At 36.2% G+C, this 14984-nt stretch overlaps 1 protein-coding gene and 1 long non-coding RNA gene across 2 annotated transcripts in view; one reads left to right on the top strand and one right to left on the bottom strand.

The window, feature by feature from the left end:
- Positions 1-14984, bottom strand: part of LOC134662755 (protein O-mannosyl-transferase TMTC1-like) — a 133168-nt gene that overhangs the window by 577 nt on the left and 117607 nt on the right. The window contains exons 3-14 of the mRNA XM_063519042.1: positions 14186-14363; positions 11624-11697; positions 7857-7994; positions 7011-7184; positions 5788-5977; positions 5184-5305; positions 4635-4799; positions 2149-2262; positions 1779-1922; positions 1396-1595; positions 899-1064; positions 156-279 (exon numbers count right to left, since the gene is read on the bottom strand). Coding sequence (XP_063375112.1) covers positions 156-279; positions 899-1064; positions 1396-1595; positions 1779-1922; positions 2149-2262; positions 4635-4799; positions 5184-5305; positions 5788-5977; positions 7011-7184; positions 7857-7994; positions 11624-11697; positions 14186-14363 — 1789 coding nt within the window. The remainder of the gene's footprint in view (positions 1-155; positions 280-898; positions 1065-1395; positions 1596-1778; positions 1923-2148; positions 2263-4634; positions 4800-5183; positions 5306-5787; positions 5978-7010; positions 7185-7856; positions 7995-11623; positions 11698-14185; positions 14364-14984) is intronic.
- The window catches only part of LOC134662853 (uncharacterized), a 39908-nt gene that overhangs the window by 3185 nt on the left and 21739 nt on the right, over positions 1-14984 (top strand). The window lies entirely within an intron of this gene.

Raw genomic sequence — 14984 nt, 5'->3', positions numbered from 1 at the left:
TATATATATATATTTTTTTTAATATTTTTTATTAAGTACAACCACATCGTATGTAGGTATTACATTATTATGTTGCATTACAATAGTCCCAGAGTACTTTACCTGATACAGAGTTACTTAAATAATTATGGAGTTATTTAGGTTTAAGTACTCACAGTAGGGTTAACAGCTTCGGAATATATTTTCATTCGTGCTTGTAGCTCCATCTTGAGTCGCCAGTCTCGCAGATACATATGAGTAGCTGCTGTGTTATACCGACCACGACGCCAGGTGTGCCATCTAAAGATAAATATATATTTTTTAATTGACCTTGAAATAAAAAAGTACTTACTGGAGGTCTATTCAGATACATAGATTCCAATTCTAACTAACATTGTGACATAAAATTTATATCTAGCTAATTGATGTCAGTCGCGCGTGCATTTCGCTCGTACTTAATATCGTGTGCGTCCAATAAATGTACCTATTGGCGTGAGCAAGACATATCATTTTGATGTTACAGTGTAAGTTTGAATTGGCCTCCTAATTATTTCTTGTCATAAATCGGTTACGGATATAATCAGTCAACGGTGACGTTTCTAGTTGACGATATAAAGTGTTATATCGCGATATAAAGTGAAAAGTAATTCATACCTATCGATAACTACACATACAAATAAAATTAAATATGATTTAGCTGAATGGTTAAAATGTCATGGATAGCCGTTTCATAACAAGATAAAGTTCGAAGCCCAATTGAGTAACAAAAAGAGTGATGTTTTATGTATTAAAACGTGAAAATTGTTTATCCCGTAATTTTAGCAAGTATGTATGATTTAATATTATTTATAATTAGACTTATAACCAAAGTTGCTAGTAGACTCTTTGAATATATTATTATATTTCGCGCGTGACGTACCTTGTCAACAACTGCAAGATCCTCCACTTCTGTCCCAACGAGCGGTACATAAGCGCTGCATGCCGCACCGACAGCAGGTCACTCCTAACTGCGCGTGCGACGGCGCGTTGCTTGAAGCTAAGACGCGCCGCCTCGATAAATAATTTAGAAGCCACTAAAGGAATTCCTGAAAGTATCGTATTAATGTAGGCTTCCAAAAGTACTAACATGTGTGTGAGTGGCAAAACTGTGGCTAGTATGTCTTACGCTACTACAACATAGTATATTCACAGGATGATTGGGGTTAGCAGGTAGTAAAAGTTGTTCAGTATGAGCTACATAATTCAATTCACCGCTCATAGTAACAATCATCTGTGTGCCATGCAACTTAACAACTTTATATTCTTGTATTTAGTTTAGGTACTGGCCGTCTTACAATACGTCATAATTGTTGGTTATATTTGTCATTCTTATTTTTAATACGAATTAAATTTTAACCGAAACAATCATCAACCCACCTTTGTTTCTTAACCATCGTCCATACATCACGTAATGTTCCCATTTCTCCGGCTCCAACTGGAGAACCCGATACATTATGGCAGGGTGCTCCGCCTCTGGCTTAACTGTCAGGAGTTCCAAGTGGGCCAGGATAAAGCGAGGCTGCAGCGAGTTGCACTTCTCAAGCATTCTGATAGCCAAATCCGTGTGACCGCTTTTCCTGTGAAATACAAATTAATTAACCACTAGAAGATATGCTTCTTATTGACACTACGTTAGATACAAAGGTTTTAAAGTGGTTAAAGGAGATGTATCATGAAACCTCGAAAACGTTAGCTGCCACTCCGTTGGTGGCGTGATCAGGGCCATGATATCTACGTACTTGTTTGTAAGTTGTACTTACTTATACAGCTTTGCAAGGTTATAGTGTGCATTCACATGTCGCCAGTTGTACTTGATCGCTTGGAGGAAGTGATGCTCAGCGTTGTCGACGTTGCTCAGGATTGTGCCAATATTGTTGTGAGCGCTCGCGTACGTTGGCCAAAGCCTACAATGTAAGAAGTAGAACAGTTCATTTTAAAATTAAAGGTTTGTATAAGACTATAAACTGAAATAGATGTCATATATTAAAGAAAAAGTGACGAAGCCTCAGTGGTGAAGGCCGGATTCGAACCGGAGTCTTTAGCAATCCGGGCTAACGCCTTGAAGCCCTTGGCCACCACGGTGGAACCGCTACGGTAGGCAATTAATTACCTTGAGACAACATAGTTTACCTGATAGCTTCTTTGTAATGTTGGATAGCCGCGTCGTACTGCTCAGTCTCTCTGAGAACGTTGCCGAAGTTGTAGTGCAGCTTGGCGTTTTGCGGCAAAGTCACCAGATCAGCCCTGAAGCAAACAACACACATTGTAGTGGTTCATGACAGACGCGCGCTTCTAAATGCGTAACTATACGAGTACGCCATGTGTATGGATAGTTAATTATTGTCAATAAACGCGAATGGACTACGCTTTAAATAGTAGTTTGTGTTACAAGGGATCAAAATTATATATTTCCGTCACATCACATTGAATCCTGAATGAAGCGATGGATTCTACAATAGAATCCCGAACGTAGTGAGGGATTCAAGTGTTAACGCCCAAGACGAAATAATTTTGATACCGTGTGACAATACTGCTTTTCACATGAACTATGAGGAAAATAAAAAAATCTTAGTGTTGACACAATATGATGCTTAAACAGATAATTTAAGCTAAAAAAAATTAAAAATAGTGTGCTAGAACAGAAAAGTGTTACTTTGCTCCCTCCTAGCAGAAAGGAAAAGTGCCACTTTGATCCCTCCTAGCAGGGAAGAAAAAGCTCTTTTCTGAATAGGAGGTGTGAAAAGTATAAATTTATCATCTAGAACGTTTGTTAGGTTACAAGGTAGAAGCTGCGCAAATAGCTGACGAAGACTTTTGAAAAGAGGAAAAAGAATATGATTGCCTGCTCCATTAGTAGGTACTTCCCCCGAATTGCAAACGGGCTTCGTTAACCCTTCGTGTGACAAACTCCCGCAGCAAAAATGTCTAAGTATTTGAAAATAAATTTACAAGAAGTTGTAATTTCAACAACTTTAAAGTTTAACCTGAAGGGTTAAGATGCAATAGGGAACGCCCTAAGACAAAGTGAGCGATATTGTAGCTGTATCTTTGTCATGTTATGATGAATTACAAAACTAGACATTTTAACTGCAAATTCGAATCTAATCCCATCTGTTTTCAACACTCATTATACATTAAACCTTAATTCATTAAACGTCTGTGGCTGGCTTTAATTCCCTCGTAAAATGGGTGAAACGTCTTTACGAACGTGTGTAGGCGGCATTAGCAATATTATTTTTATCGGCACTAAAACGTAGGTTCAACATGGAAGCCGTAAATACGTTATGTTTTCAATTTCGTGAAATGTATATGGAATACGACAGATGGAATTATTTTCAATTTTTATTAAATCAATAGGTACATCACTAACGTAAGGATGATTATTGGCTCCACTTTTACATTAAACTTTATAAGATTTTTTTTAATATAAAATAACACGTGTCATTTACCATTTTTATTTTTACGACAAATGAGAATCATCAAATCATCAAATATACCTGTTTATTATAATCTAATCGAAACAAAGAATAAAATGAAACGATAATTTACACTACAGTTTCAGTCTATAGAACTTGCTAAATGTGTAAACAAAAGTCACTAGTAATTTGAGATTCAGAAACAATTTTAATATGGCGGTTTGTTTATATAGTTAGTGATCATAATAGGTATTTCTAAAAAGCTGTTTCTAGTAACTGGTTGTTAAGTATGTTGTCTTAATTTTTTCGTCAGAATCTTAATCATTGATAATTTATTAACAAATTCACAACTTAACTGCCTGAATCTAGATTAAACCAGAGCTAATCTGATTTGACATCTGTCATTTTAAGCCACCGCCGTCATCTGCTGATAAGCAGGTAATCGATGTTAAGCTCTTTACGCCTATATCCCCGATTTGATCAAATAATCTAGTGACATTCATTTGAAAGGGTCTCATGTTGTTAGGATAGCTGACAGGTAGCCAAATGGAGTGTTTATTTTGAAAATGAACGCTTTTATAGAAATTAATTATACATATCTTAAGTTTCACCTTGTCCTATTTTAAGATTAATGTAACTAGTTTAATTAAATGTATAGTGTCTTATTGGCATTTCGCAAAAATCATTTCATTGATAATTCGTAGCTGAATTGGTTACCTACATGACAGGCTAAGCCTAGTGTAGGAACCGGTACAACCATAATTGTAATTGCTTTAAATGTACATAATTGTCTTTTAGTTTTAAGACCAGATAATATGTTTCTTCCTAAATCCTTTGTGTACAATAAATATTTTTTACTTTTACTTTACTTTACTTTACTTTTATTTACTGGAAATTATTGGATATAGATCTCCTTATCTAAAATTGAAGCTGTGGGATTTTTATCATCTCTATTTATATGGGTCGGCGGATCTTTTTATGAAGAGTTAGCTTCATGTAACTGCAACTGAATGCTTCGTAAATAAGCAATGCAAAATGCCCTTTTTAAAAAAATATATATTAATAAAATTTTGCGTTGCAATGGCGCTCTTAATTGGCGCGCTGTATTGTTGTTATCCTTTTGAATCATTGGGACGGAGTTTATCCAGCAGTGTTAATCTTAACGTAAACCATGTACTTATGTGGAGGTATAAAACTAACCTCAACAGCGTAGCTCGGTCCCGCCAGTCCGCGTTTCGCCTGTAAGTTTTCGCCACACTGCTGGCGGCTAGCACAGCGAAGCCTACCACGAGGAACGCCTTCGCTCCTGGTTTCGAGCACCACATGAGCTGGACACCGTAGGCTGTTATGATCACGCTTCCAACACTGAGACAAAAAAAAACCTTTTAATTGTATCTCAATAAGCAACACACAAGCTAGTAACTAACCGGTAAAATACGTCCCATTGTTGGATACCAAAATAATTGTGTTCCGGTTTGACTTTTGTTACAAACAAATGTTTTTTTAGGGAATTATATCATCTGAATGGTGACGAAACACTGTTCTAGGTTCTTGTCAAAGAATTTTGGGTTTGATATATTATATCTGCTGTTAAATTAAGTTTAAAATATTGAAAACGCGGCAGAGACGCTTAAACTAATCAATTGTATTGTCATAACTACTGAAAAAATTCTAATACTAGGCAGTAAAACCCTAATTGTATGAGATTATCGATAAAATGTGTTCTAGAGACATCTACAAGAAACATACCTCGGAATGTACAAAACTCGCTCAGCAATAACAAATCCTACAGTGACGAGCATGTTGCTGGCTGGCACGAAAGGTATCACCAGAATCAGCAGCCCTATCACGGCTGGTGTATGCCTCTGGACCTATGTAAAATAAATAAAATAATTAAAAAATAGAAGGAACTGAGAAACACACATGAAATATAATGAAAATGCAATATATAGGAATATAGATTGTAGATATTTGCGTTACGTTTTTGTTTTAGTTCTTTAGGTAGCAAACTTAATTTTTCAGTTGTTGGAATCCTTTAGTCAGTTTAATTGTCTTCTTTGATACCTACTTGTAAGGGTTCAGTAGGAAAAATTACAAAACTAGAACCCTTTCGGTTTCGTCATGTCCATCCGTCCGTACGTCCGTCCATCCGTCCGTCTGTCTGTCCGTATGTCATAGCCATTTAATATCTTGCACGTCTTAAGCCCCCTCCACATTCGTGCGCGAATCGCGGCGCGAAGCCTCGAACGCGAGTGTGGGGTCGATTTTCGCAGACAGCCCGCCCGCGATTCAAGCACATAGAGGGGGCTTTAGGTATGTACACTAGGTACATATGGTCAAAGTGACATGCTACCTGCATATCCGCTATACACCGATAGCTCAACAACAACATGGCTCCTAAGGCGGCGCAGGTAAGCAGGTTGCGCGGGTCCCAGGCGCTGGTGATGATGGGCACCGAACTCATCTGCCAGTCATGGCTCAGGGTCCAGGGACACAGCAGCAGCCACCAGTTGAAAGCGGCCAGGTAGCAGAATGTCATGAGCCTAAACAAGAATTAGTAGATTAATATCTGGGCGACCGAGCTTTGCTCGGTAAACATATAAATACTCGAAAATGAGCGTTTTCCCAGAGATAAGACCTAGCTAGATCGATTTTTTGTCCCCTGAAAACCCCCATATACCAAATTATATATATAAATAAATAAATAAACAAACAAAATTGCTCGTTTAAAGGTATAAGATACAACTGGGCATAAAGCAACCCATTTTACCCGAGGCATATCCGAGCGTAAGCGAGAGCGTAACCGATATAGGTCGAGGATGAAATAAATAAGCAATATGCCGCTTACACGTGACTTAAATGTCAATTTTACGAGCATAACAAGTGAAAAAATAATTGTTTACCCCAAACAGTTTAATTTTTTTACATCCAAACCGATCCTCCTGATATTAGAACCAGTGGTGGTTCGTTGACGGTTTTCGCTTCAACAAAACGAAACGTTAACGTGCAGCAGGTTCAAAAACCGGAGTTATTAAAAAGTCTAGCTAAAAAGTAGCTCTTTTTTGGATCACAATTACGGCTGCCAAAAATTGGCAATCTTGAGGGCTTTCTCGGGGGACTGTATTGATTCGAATCCTGAGTTTTTGACTTTCGATAGAAAAAAAAAACAGGAACATAGATCTAAAATGCACTTTAAAAATATGTAACAAAATATACACACAAGCTAAAAATATGTAATTTGTTTTTGAAATTGTTAATATCATGTTTGGGAACGTATCGATTACTTTTTTTTAACTAAACGCATAAAAAATTAAAATTAAAAAACATGATATCCGTGCTCCTGGGCACGTACTTCCACCTCGCTGACGCTTATGCTCAGTAAGAATCAGAGAAGAACACGAACTTACTGGGCCTTAACAAGTTTTGCGTTGCGCGCGCACCGTTTACGTTGAAACGCTCAGTGTCAACTTCGTGAACCGATAGTTGATCCACTCAAATATCGACTCTACTGCTAGCCGTTAAAATTCATTTTTTTTCGTTAAAAATTAACTACTTAAATGATAAATTAAACCTTACCTCACAAAGAAGCTGGGATGAAACGCCGCCGGGTTGTCCTGGTTGGAGAATGCAGGCAGCGATCCCTGCAGCAACGACAGCCGAAAGGAAACCAGCAGGGCCATCGACAACATCACCTTCACCGTTCGCATTGTCAGCCGTGTGCATTTCCCCATCTCCAGGGAACTTAGTGATCTAAAGGAAAATCCAATAAATAAATAGTTATTAAAGGACATTATTAAATACACAGATGGATGGATGAAAGACAGAAAACCATTTGGAGCAAGATCGTAAGAGAAAAAGTGATACAAAAGGGAGGTCACGACCCTCAATATTCAGGAATACGATGCAAGGATAGAAGGGGAAGAGGATAACACAGATGGACTAAGCCCCACAGTAAGCCCAAGAAAGCATGTGTTATGGGTATTCAGACAACGATAAATATAATATATAAATACTTAAATACATAGAAAACACCCAAGACTCAGGAACAAATATCCGTGCTCATGACACAAATAAATGCCCTTACCGGGATTTGAACCCAGAACCATCGGCTTCATAGGCAGGGTCACTATAATTTGTTGATGCAGTCTCGTAGCGTGAATTAAACTAGCCATTGGCGAAATCGCATCATCGAGGCCCTTTTCTTTCAATGTGTATTCCCCAGGCAATAAAAAGGGCCGCTTCTCCCACACCTAATAGCTACGTCACTGATTCGTTTCAAGCCGATTCTAAAAAACCGAACTCAATGGCGTTACGTTTTTTTATCACTATCCTATGGCCATCTTCGATATCCATCATGAATTGAGACGTGTTTCAGGCATCCTCAAAACTAAAGACAAAATACAAAAAGAGTAAAGTACTTACTTCTTCATAAAAGGCCAACACTTGTAGAAGTCGAACACCAGGTTAATCAGAAGGATGGTGAGTCCGGTTTCTTTAGCCAGCATACTTAGCGCCCCAAGCATTATGCTTAGCCATACGCATTTCTTGTTTTGCGATGGTCTGTAAACAGTGGATCTTAAATTATTATTTTAGTCACTCCGAGAGAGCATTAAGAGTGCTGAAGAACGGTCCGCGTTGGCATTGTTGGCAACTATTGGCAAGGCACCGCATAGTTAACGTCATTCGCCGCAGGGCGGGCGCTTAGTAACTTAAATGTAATAAATGATAGAACTGAATTTAAAGTAAATAACTACCTGCTGTATTCCATATCAATGCCTAAGATAAGATAAGATAAAGATAAAAGATAGTTTATTCAAGTAGGCATAATTACAATGCGCTTATGAACGTCAAATAAAGCTAGGTAGACCGGCTCCAACCCTACACCTCTGCCCCGAGAAGATTTAAATCCCCCCTCAATTGGAGGAGGGTATCCCAATATGGGACCGGCAACAAAATCGGCGGGACACATCTTTTCAAAAATAATTACATCTTATAATTAACATGCATTACGAGAAAATAAGGGAAAAAATACAATTTAAATTACTATAGAATTCATGCAATTATACACATAAGGTGTAATAGAAATTTGATTTAGAAAATATACATATGTACATGGAATCATACAAAATCGTAGCTCTTTCAGAAAACATATCAAATTCTTACAAAAGGAAAAGAAAATAAAGTTATTAAAAGAAATGGGAAAACATATTATATAAATCTGATTGATTATTATTAATTACCAACATATAATATTTGATGTGCTTTCCTGCTTACCTGAGCTGTGTCACCTATAACTCTATACATAATACAATGTTTTTAATTGCTACTACTTTTTATTAGTTAGTTTCTGGTTTGGACCATGCATGTTTGTCTGTCAAGTAGTCCTCGACTCTGTAATAAGCTTTTAACATCAATGACTTTTTTAAGTAATTCTTAAGAGCTGGAAAGGGTAATCTTAAAGCATTCTCAGGTAACTTGTTATAAAAAAAAAAAAAAAAAAATTTAAAATTTAAACTGTTTATTTCAGTAAAAAGACATTGTATTACTTACTAAACTTAACTACTAATCTTAACTTAAAAAGATTTTTGAGTTAAGGAGTCTTAAATTATTTACAAATTCATTTTTAATGGTTAGGTACATAATAGACAAGGCCGTAATTAAGTGATTTCGGTGCACTGCCCTCTCATTTTAAGTAGGTATTTTTTAATAATATTTCTAGCTTGTTTACTCGTCCGTCCTTCTATAAGTTTTAATAGTTCCAATGAAAATCTATTCAAGGTGCTCGGTAAGACGCATTTCCACACTCTCTGTCCGTATACATTGTTTGTTTTTGCAACTTCGAATGTCGGAAGGTTGGCTAAGTTACGTAATCGATCGTGTCGGGTTTTTTTCCTCAATTCAGTTATATGATTGTAGTATTGAGTTACTATGGCTAAATCAACCTTTTCAAACACAGTTAATACTTTGCAGTATTTGAATAGATTTTCATAGTTATCTTTGAATTTATATTTAATTTTTGTAGGTACAATCGTTTTAAGTAGTCGTAGTTGTAAGTTGTAAATGTCGTTTAGATATGTTTTATATGTTCTTCCATAGCTTTCTAAACCGTAACTTATGACTGAATCGGCCATTGACATGTACAAAAGTCTTAATGTAGTGTATGGAACCTTGTTTTTAAGTACATATAGTTTTGACAAAATAGCTCTAAGTTTGTTACAAACATGATTTATCTGTGGATTCCAGTTGAACTTATGGTCTATTTTTAATCCAAGGTAAGTGTGTTCCTGTACAATCTCGAGATGGGCACAATTACAGGCTGTGCGGGGCATGTGCATACATTTATGTTCGTGGGCCACGACTTTAGGCGTAACGGTTACGTTTTTATAAGGTGAGTGTATATACATAAGTTTGGTTTTCGAGTAATTTATCGATAAACCCAGATCGTGTGCCCATTTGCACAATGCATCAAAGTCGTTTTGCATCATGTCCTGCGCAGTCTCCAAGTCTTCGTGAGCTACAATTATACAGGTGTCGTCTGCGAATTGATATATGGATCCATGCTGGAATATTTGACCCATATCATTGACGTATAATAAATATTCCGTCGGAGCTAAAATTGAGCCTTGTGCGGTGCCGCATAAGGTGGGAATTAGGTCGCTTTGTTCGCCTGCGATGCTAACCGCGTTGTGTCTATTAGTATGGTAATTTTTTATGAGTTCCAGCATGGGTCCTTGTATACCATTTTGTTTTAGTTTTTCATAAAGTGTACTGTGACATAAAGTATCAAATGCTTTAGAAAAATCGATCATTATGGCAAGTACATGGTGTTTTTTGTCTAGGTAGTCATTGATTTCATCAGTAAACAGAGACAGAAGTTGGGACGTACTTTTATTCCGCTGGAAACCAAATTGTTTTTCGTCTATGATGCCGTTACTTGATAGAAATTTATTTATTGAGTTTCCTAGGTATTTTTCTATGACTTTATCTATAACAGATAAAATTGTTATCGGCCTATAATTATTGGTGTCCGTGTAATTACCTTTTTTATGTATGGGTCTTACAATTCCCATTTTCAATTTATCTGGATATGTAGATTTTGATATGCATAAGTTAATTAAGTGTGTTAGAACTGGCGTAATTTGTCCGGATATGTACTTTATGTCTTTAGCTCTTATCTTATCATATCCTGGGCTTTTTTTGTCATCTATTTGTAGTATGATTTTATGTAGAACTTGTTCATTAATTTTTTGTAATCGCATTGACACCAATGGAGAATTTATATAATTTTTCTCGTCAAGTAACGGCGTATCACAGTTTATTTTTTATTTTGTTGACATTATTTTCGAAGTCGATAGCAAATTTGTTACATAATTGTTTTTCTCTTAATTTAAAGGACTTAAGGATGACATCATCGATAGCTTTGACAATTCTACCCGTCAATCTGTTTATAATTCCCCACAATTTTTTTGGATTTTTAAAGTTATTACATATTTCCTTCTTTATATAATTATTTTTGGCGTTACATATTATTCTATTTGTCCTGTTTCTATATTTTTTATAAATTAATTCATTTTGTTTATTTGTAGTGTCTTTTAAGTATATTTTTAACAGTTCTTTCTTTTTATCACACATGTATAGTAATTTGTCAGTTATCCAGCTGCTTTGTTTTCTTTTATAAAAATGAATGCATTGCCCAACGAATGACTTTTGTACTTTACGGACACGAAACTTTCTGATAGCAAGCTTATTTCTATTTCTAGTGTTAAAGTTATGGACATCAGAATTCTTAGTGAAGGAGTCTAGATTCTTAATAACATAAATAATACTATCATATATGTATTGGGAAGCTACAGTTAAAATATTAATTTCTTTGAAAAGTTCTCTTAATGATTCACGCGCTCTTAAGTTATATATAGAACGAATGGCTCTCTTTTGTAAGACAAATATAGTCTGTATGTCAGCTGCTTTGCCCCAAACCAGAATACCATATGACATTACACTATGAAAATAACTATAATAAACAAGGCGAGCTGTTTCAACATTAGTCAGTTGTCTAATTCTCCTCACGGCGTAAGCGGCCGAACTTAATTTGTTAGCTAGTGTTCCGATATGAGGACTCCATTGTAGATTTTTGTCCAATGTTAAACCAAGAAACAGAGCTTTATCTACCATCTCTAAGCCTCTCCTACCTGTGATAGAGTAGAAGCGACGCAAGGAAGAGTATGCAAGCTAACACGTCGGCTCTGCCCACGACACCAGCCACCTGGACAAAATGTATCCTCATAAAAAATAGATTAATTAAGGACCCAGCACAAGGCTAAACGGCAAACGCTTCTTCCATTCTTTTCATATTAGGTATGTCTTTATCGTGTGCCTCCTGTCTCCGTGAAAATAATATTTCCAAATACTTAGCAAAGTTTGGAAGCAAAGGCATGAGGATAAAATTTAATGGCGTTATTCATATACGCGTTACAATCCTCAATTAGCTATTAATCTTTCGTCTTTATCTGTCATTTTGACTTATGTATTTGTAAGAAAGGGATAAAATATATTATAAGAAAGTGATTAATATATTAAAATTCTAAAGAGAGCCTTTACGAGCCGGTGTGGTGAAAATATTTTTTCCACGGAACCTATTAACTGCATGTAATAAAAATATTTGTTGAAATTTGAACTTTAATAGCTGTCAATAGAGTTGAATATCATATGGCTTCGTATGCGGTAGGGTTAAAATTGCTCAATCGGTAAAGTTACCTGGATTTTGTTTTCAAACAACAACATTTTTGTATGGGTTGTTTGTCATGAACAAGCTACAGTGAAACGTTCAACTTACTGAGCTTACTTTGGAACTAGGTCGATAAAATTGTCCTATATACAAAAATAGATATGTTTTAATATGTGGAGCAATTAACTGAAAAAGATAATTTTGAACGCGTACCGTAGGTATAGGTCGATAGGGCATCGATCAATAAAACTGAGCATTTAGTGCCTTCGTCTTATCAACATGTAATTTAATTATTGTTATTTGAGCGTTTCCAAAAAAATGTACCTACATTTCATTCAAGTCTTCAAAATATTGACTTCTTGGGCTCATTTTACTCAGAATATTTGTACATTCACGCCTCATAATGAAAAAATGTGTACCAAAATTTTGTATGAAAAAATATTTTTCCAGTGCGTCACGTCACGTTCATACAAATAAAAAATTTATTCATACAAAAATGTGACGATCTGGAGAGGAAATCTTGGGACACATTTTTTCATGTATGAGACGTGAGTGTACAAATGATTCTGAGTAAAATGAGCTCAAGAAGTCAATATTTTGAAGACATGAATGAAATGTATTTTTTTTTTTTTGAAAACGCTCATTTATAAACAGTTAAGTACCAATTTTTATATAAAACTAGCGACCTAGCTTCGCACGGGTTAACAAATTATACATAAACCTTCCTCTTGAATCACTCTATCTATTCAAATACCGCAACAAAACCCGTTGCGTAGTTTTAAAGATCTAATCTAAGCATACATAGGGACAGACAGACAGCGGGAAACGACTTTGTTTTATACTATGTTGTGATATGATTAACTTAACACCTGTAATACAATGGATTGCGATTAAATGATTATGATTATGATTTAAATTACAATATCAAATAAAGATTAGTTTCTGATCCAGTTTCACGATTACAGTTGTTGTAATGTACCTAAGCTTAGCTATGCTATGATTCAAATTAGTATAATGGACGATGCACTTAACCTTTCGTAAACAAAAAATTCATAACACTCCGTACCTAACTAAAGGTCTGTCTCTGTTAAATGATAAATGAGCGAGGGGGACGGTAGATGTAAAAGCGCGCTTTGTTTCCATGAATATGAAATTTTATTTCCCTCCTGACGTTTGTTTATTCTAAAAGTCGTGTTATTGCCATTCTTATGGCTGTAATGAATCTCAGGTCGTTTATTGCCATATAAACGGAGAGCTTGCCACGAAAAATTGTATATTACAATGAGAGCCACAAAACTTAACTATTACACACAGACATTATACTGCCGTATTCGAACTTCAAGATATTCACAAGAGACGACACGTACTCTAGTATTTTAATGGATCTATCCATTCTAGATACGTTATAGTTTAGATTTCAACTAGTTCTCTTTTGCAGCACAATTCGGGCAACCATTGTCACTTTTATGATAGATCGTGTTAGATATCTATTAGATGTGAATCTCTAAGTAATATCTTGTGGAAATCGTTCAAGAGTATCTCCAGAATCGCGGAAATGTCAAATAAATTACAAAATCCGAATCGGGCCCATAGACAGTTAGTTTGCTATTATGATCCCTCATAGGGATAAGTTGATCCCTCATAGGGATAAGTTCGGCTTTGTACTTCTCACTACTTGTATGTTATTTTTAATATGTCTGTTTGTACTACTACTATATACTACGTATGTTCATACTTCATTGTTCATTCACAGAATGCAGGTTTTTGTCTTCGAAATATTGGCCAACAACACATTGTCCCTCCAAAATAAAAACTATAAAACTACATATATTTAAGTCCTGTCTTTGTCTGTAGTATGCACTTTTCTTTAAGTAGTAGTGCACAATAAAGAATTCTATTATTATTATTTGCATCTCCTATTTGTAGAGCCATAAGAGCGTGTCACATATTTTTACGGCCTACGAAGAGTAACATACCTAATTGTAGGTGTACTAGTAATAATGAAGTGAGATAATTATATTCTCACCGCTTCAGTATGCACAGGATGCACAGCGAACAGTAGCGCGGCAAGCAACGCAAAAGGGCGCTGCAGTCGCGCGACTGTGACGCATGCGCGTGCGACTAACGCGCAACAGACCGCGTGCAGCACTACGTTGCTGACGTGATACCACCACGGCTTGAGGCCGGAGAGAGCGTGGTTAAGTCTGAAACAACGAAAAAAAAAGAAAATTAAAAAAAAACCAGACAGTGCAGCAAAACCATCCAATGAATTAGGAAAATTTATCTTGAGAATCGTTGCTAAACTATACTACTATACAGGACGATTTTGTTATGTCTGACCATAGTCTTATGGGTGAATAATTAAATATGTAAATTACTCTGTAGTGACTGTACAACTTTTACTATGGAGCTAACCCCGAAATCGAGAAAAAAATAGGTGCATTGGGGTAAATGCGAAGGCGAGGTTATTTCCAAACTGGCAAATATCTACTAAACTAGAAACACTTTCTACTGTAGCAACAGTACGCAAGATGGTATGCGTTGCAGCGGCGTAAGTGTTGCTTTTATATGAAGTGTTTCTAGTTTAGTAGATATTTACCAGTTTCGAAATTACCCCGCCTTCGCATTTATCCCAAATGCACATTAATTCACTGTTCCATAAAAATTGACGTTAGATTCGCCGAAATGTATTAGACAGCCGACTTTTTTTGCTGTTTCGGGATTAGCCCTATAGTAAAAGTTGCTCAGTTTGGCCAGGCACAGTCAATAGAGGTGACAGCAGGGTGTCATCTATTGGGCATTAGCACATCGATCACTAGTACGTT

The sequence above is a fragment of the Cydia amplana genome, chromosome 3, assembly GCF_948474715.1.
Source record: "Cydia amplana chromosome 3, ilCydAmpl1.1, whole genome shotgun sequence".
NCBI lineage: Eukaryota > Metazoa > Arthropoda > Insecta > Lepidoptera > Tortricidae > Cydia > Cydia amplana.
This window is presented reverse-complemented; position numbering and strand designations above follow the sequence as displayed.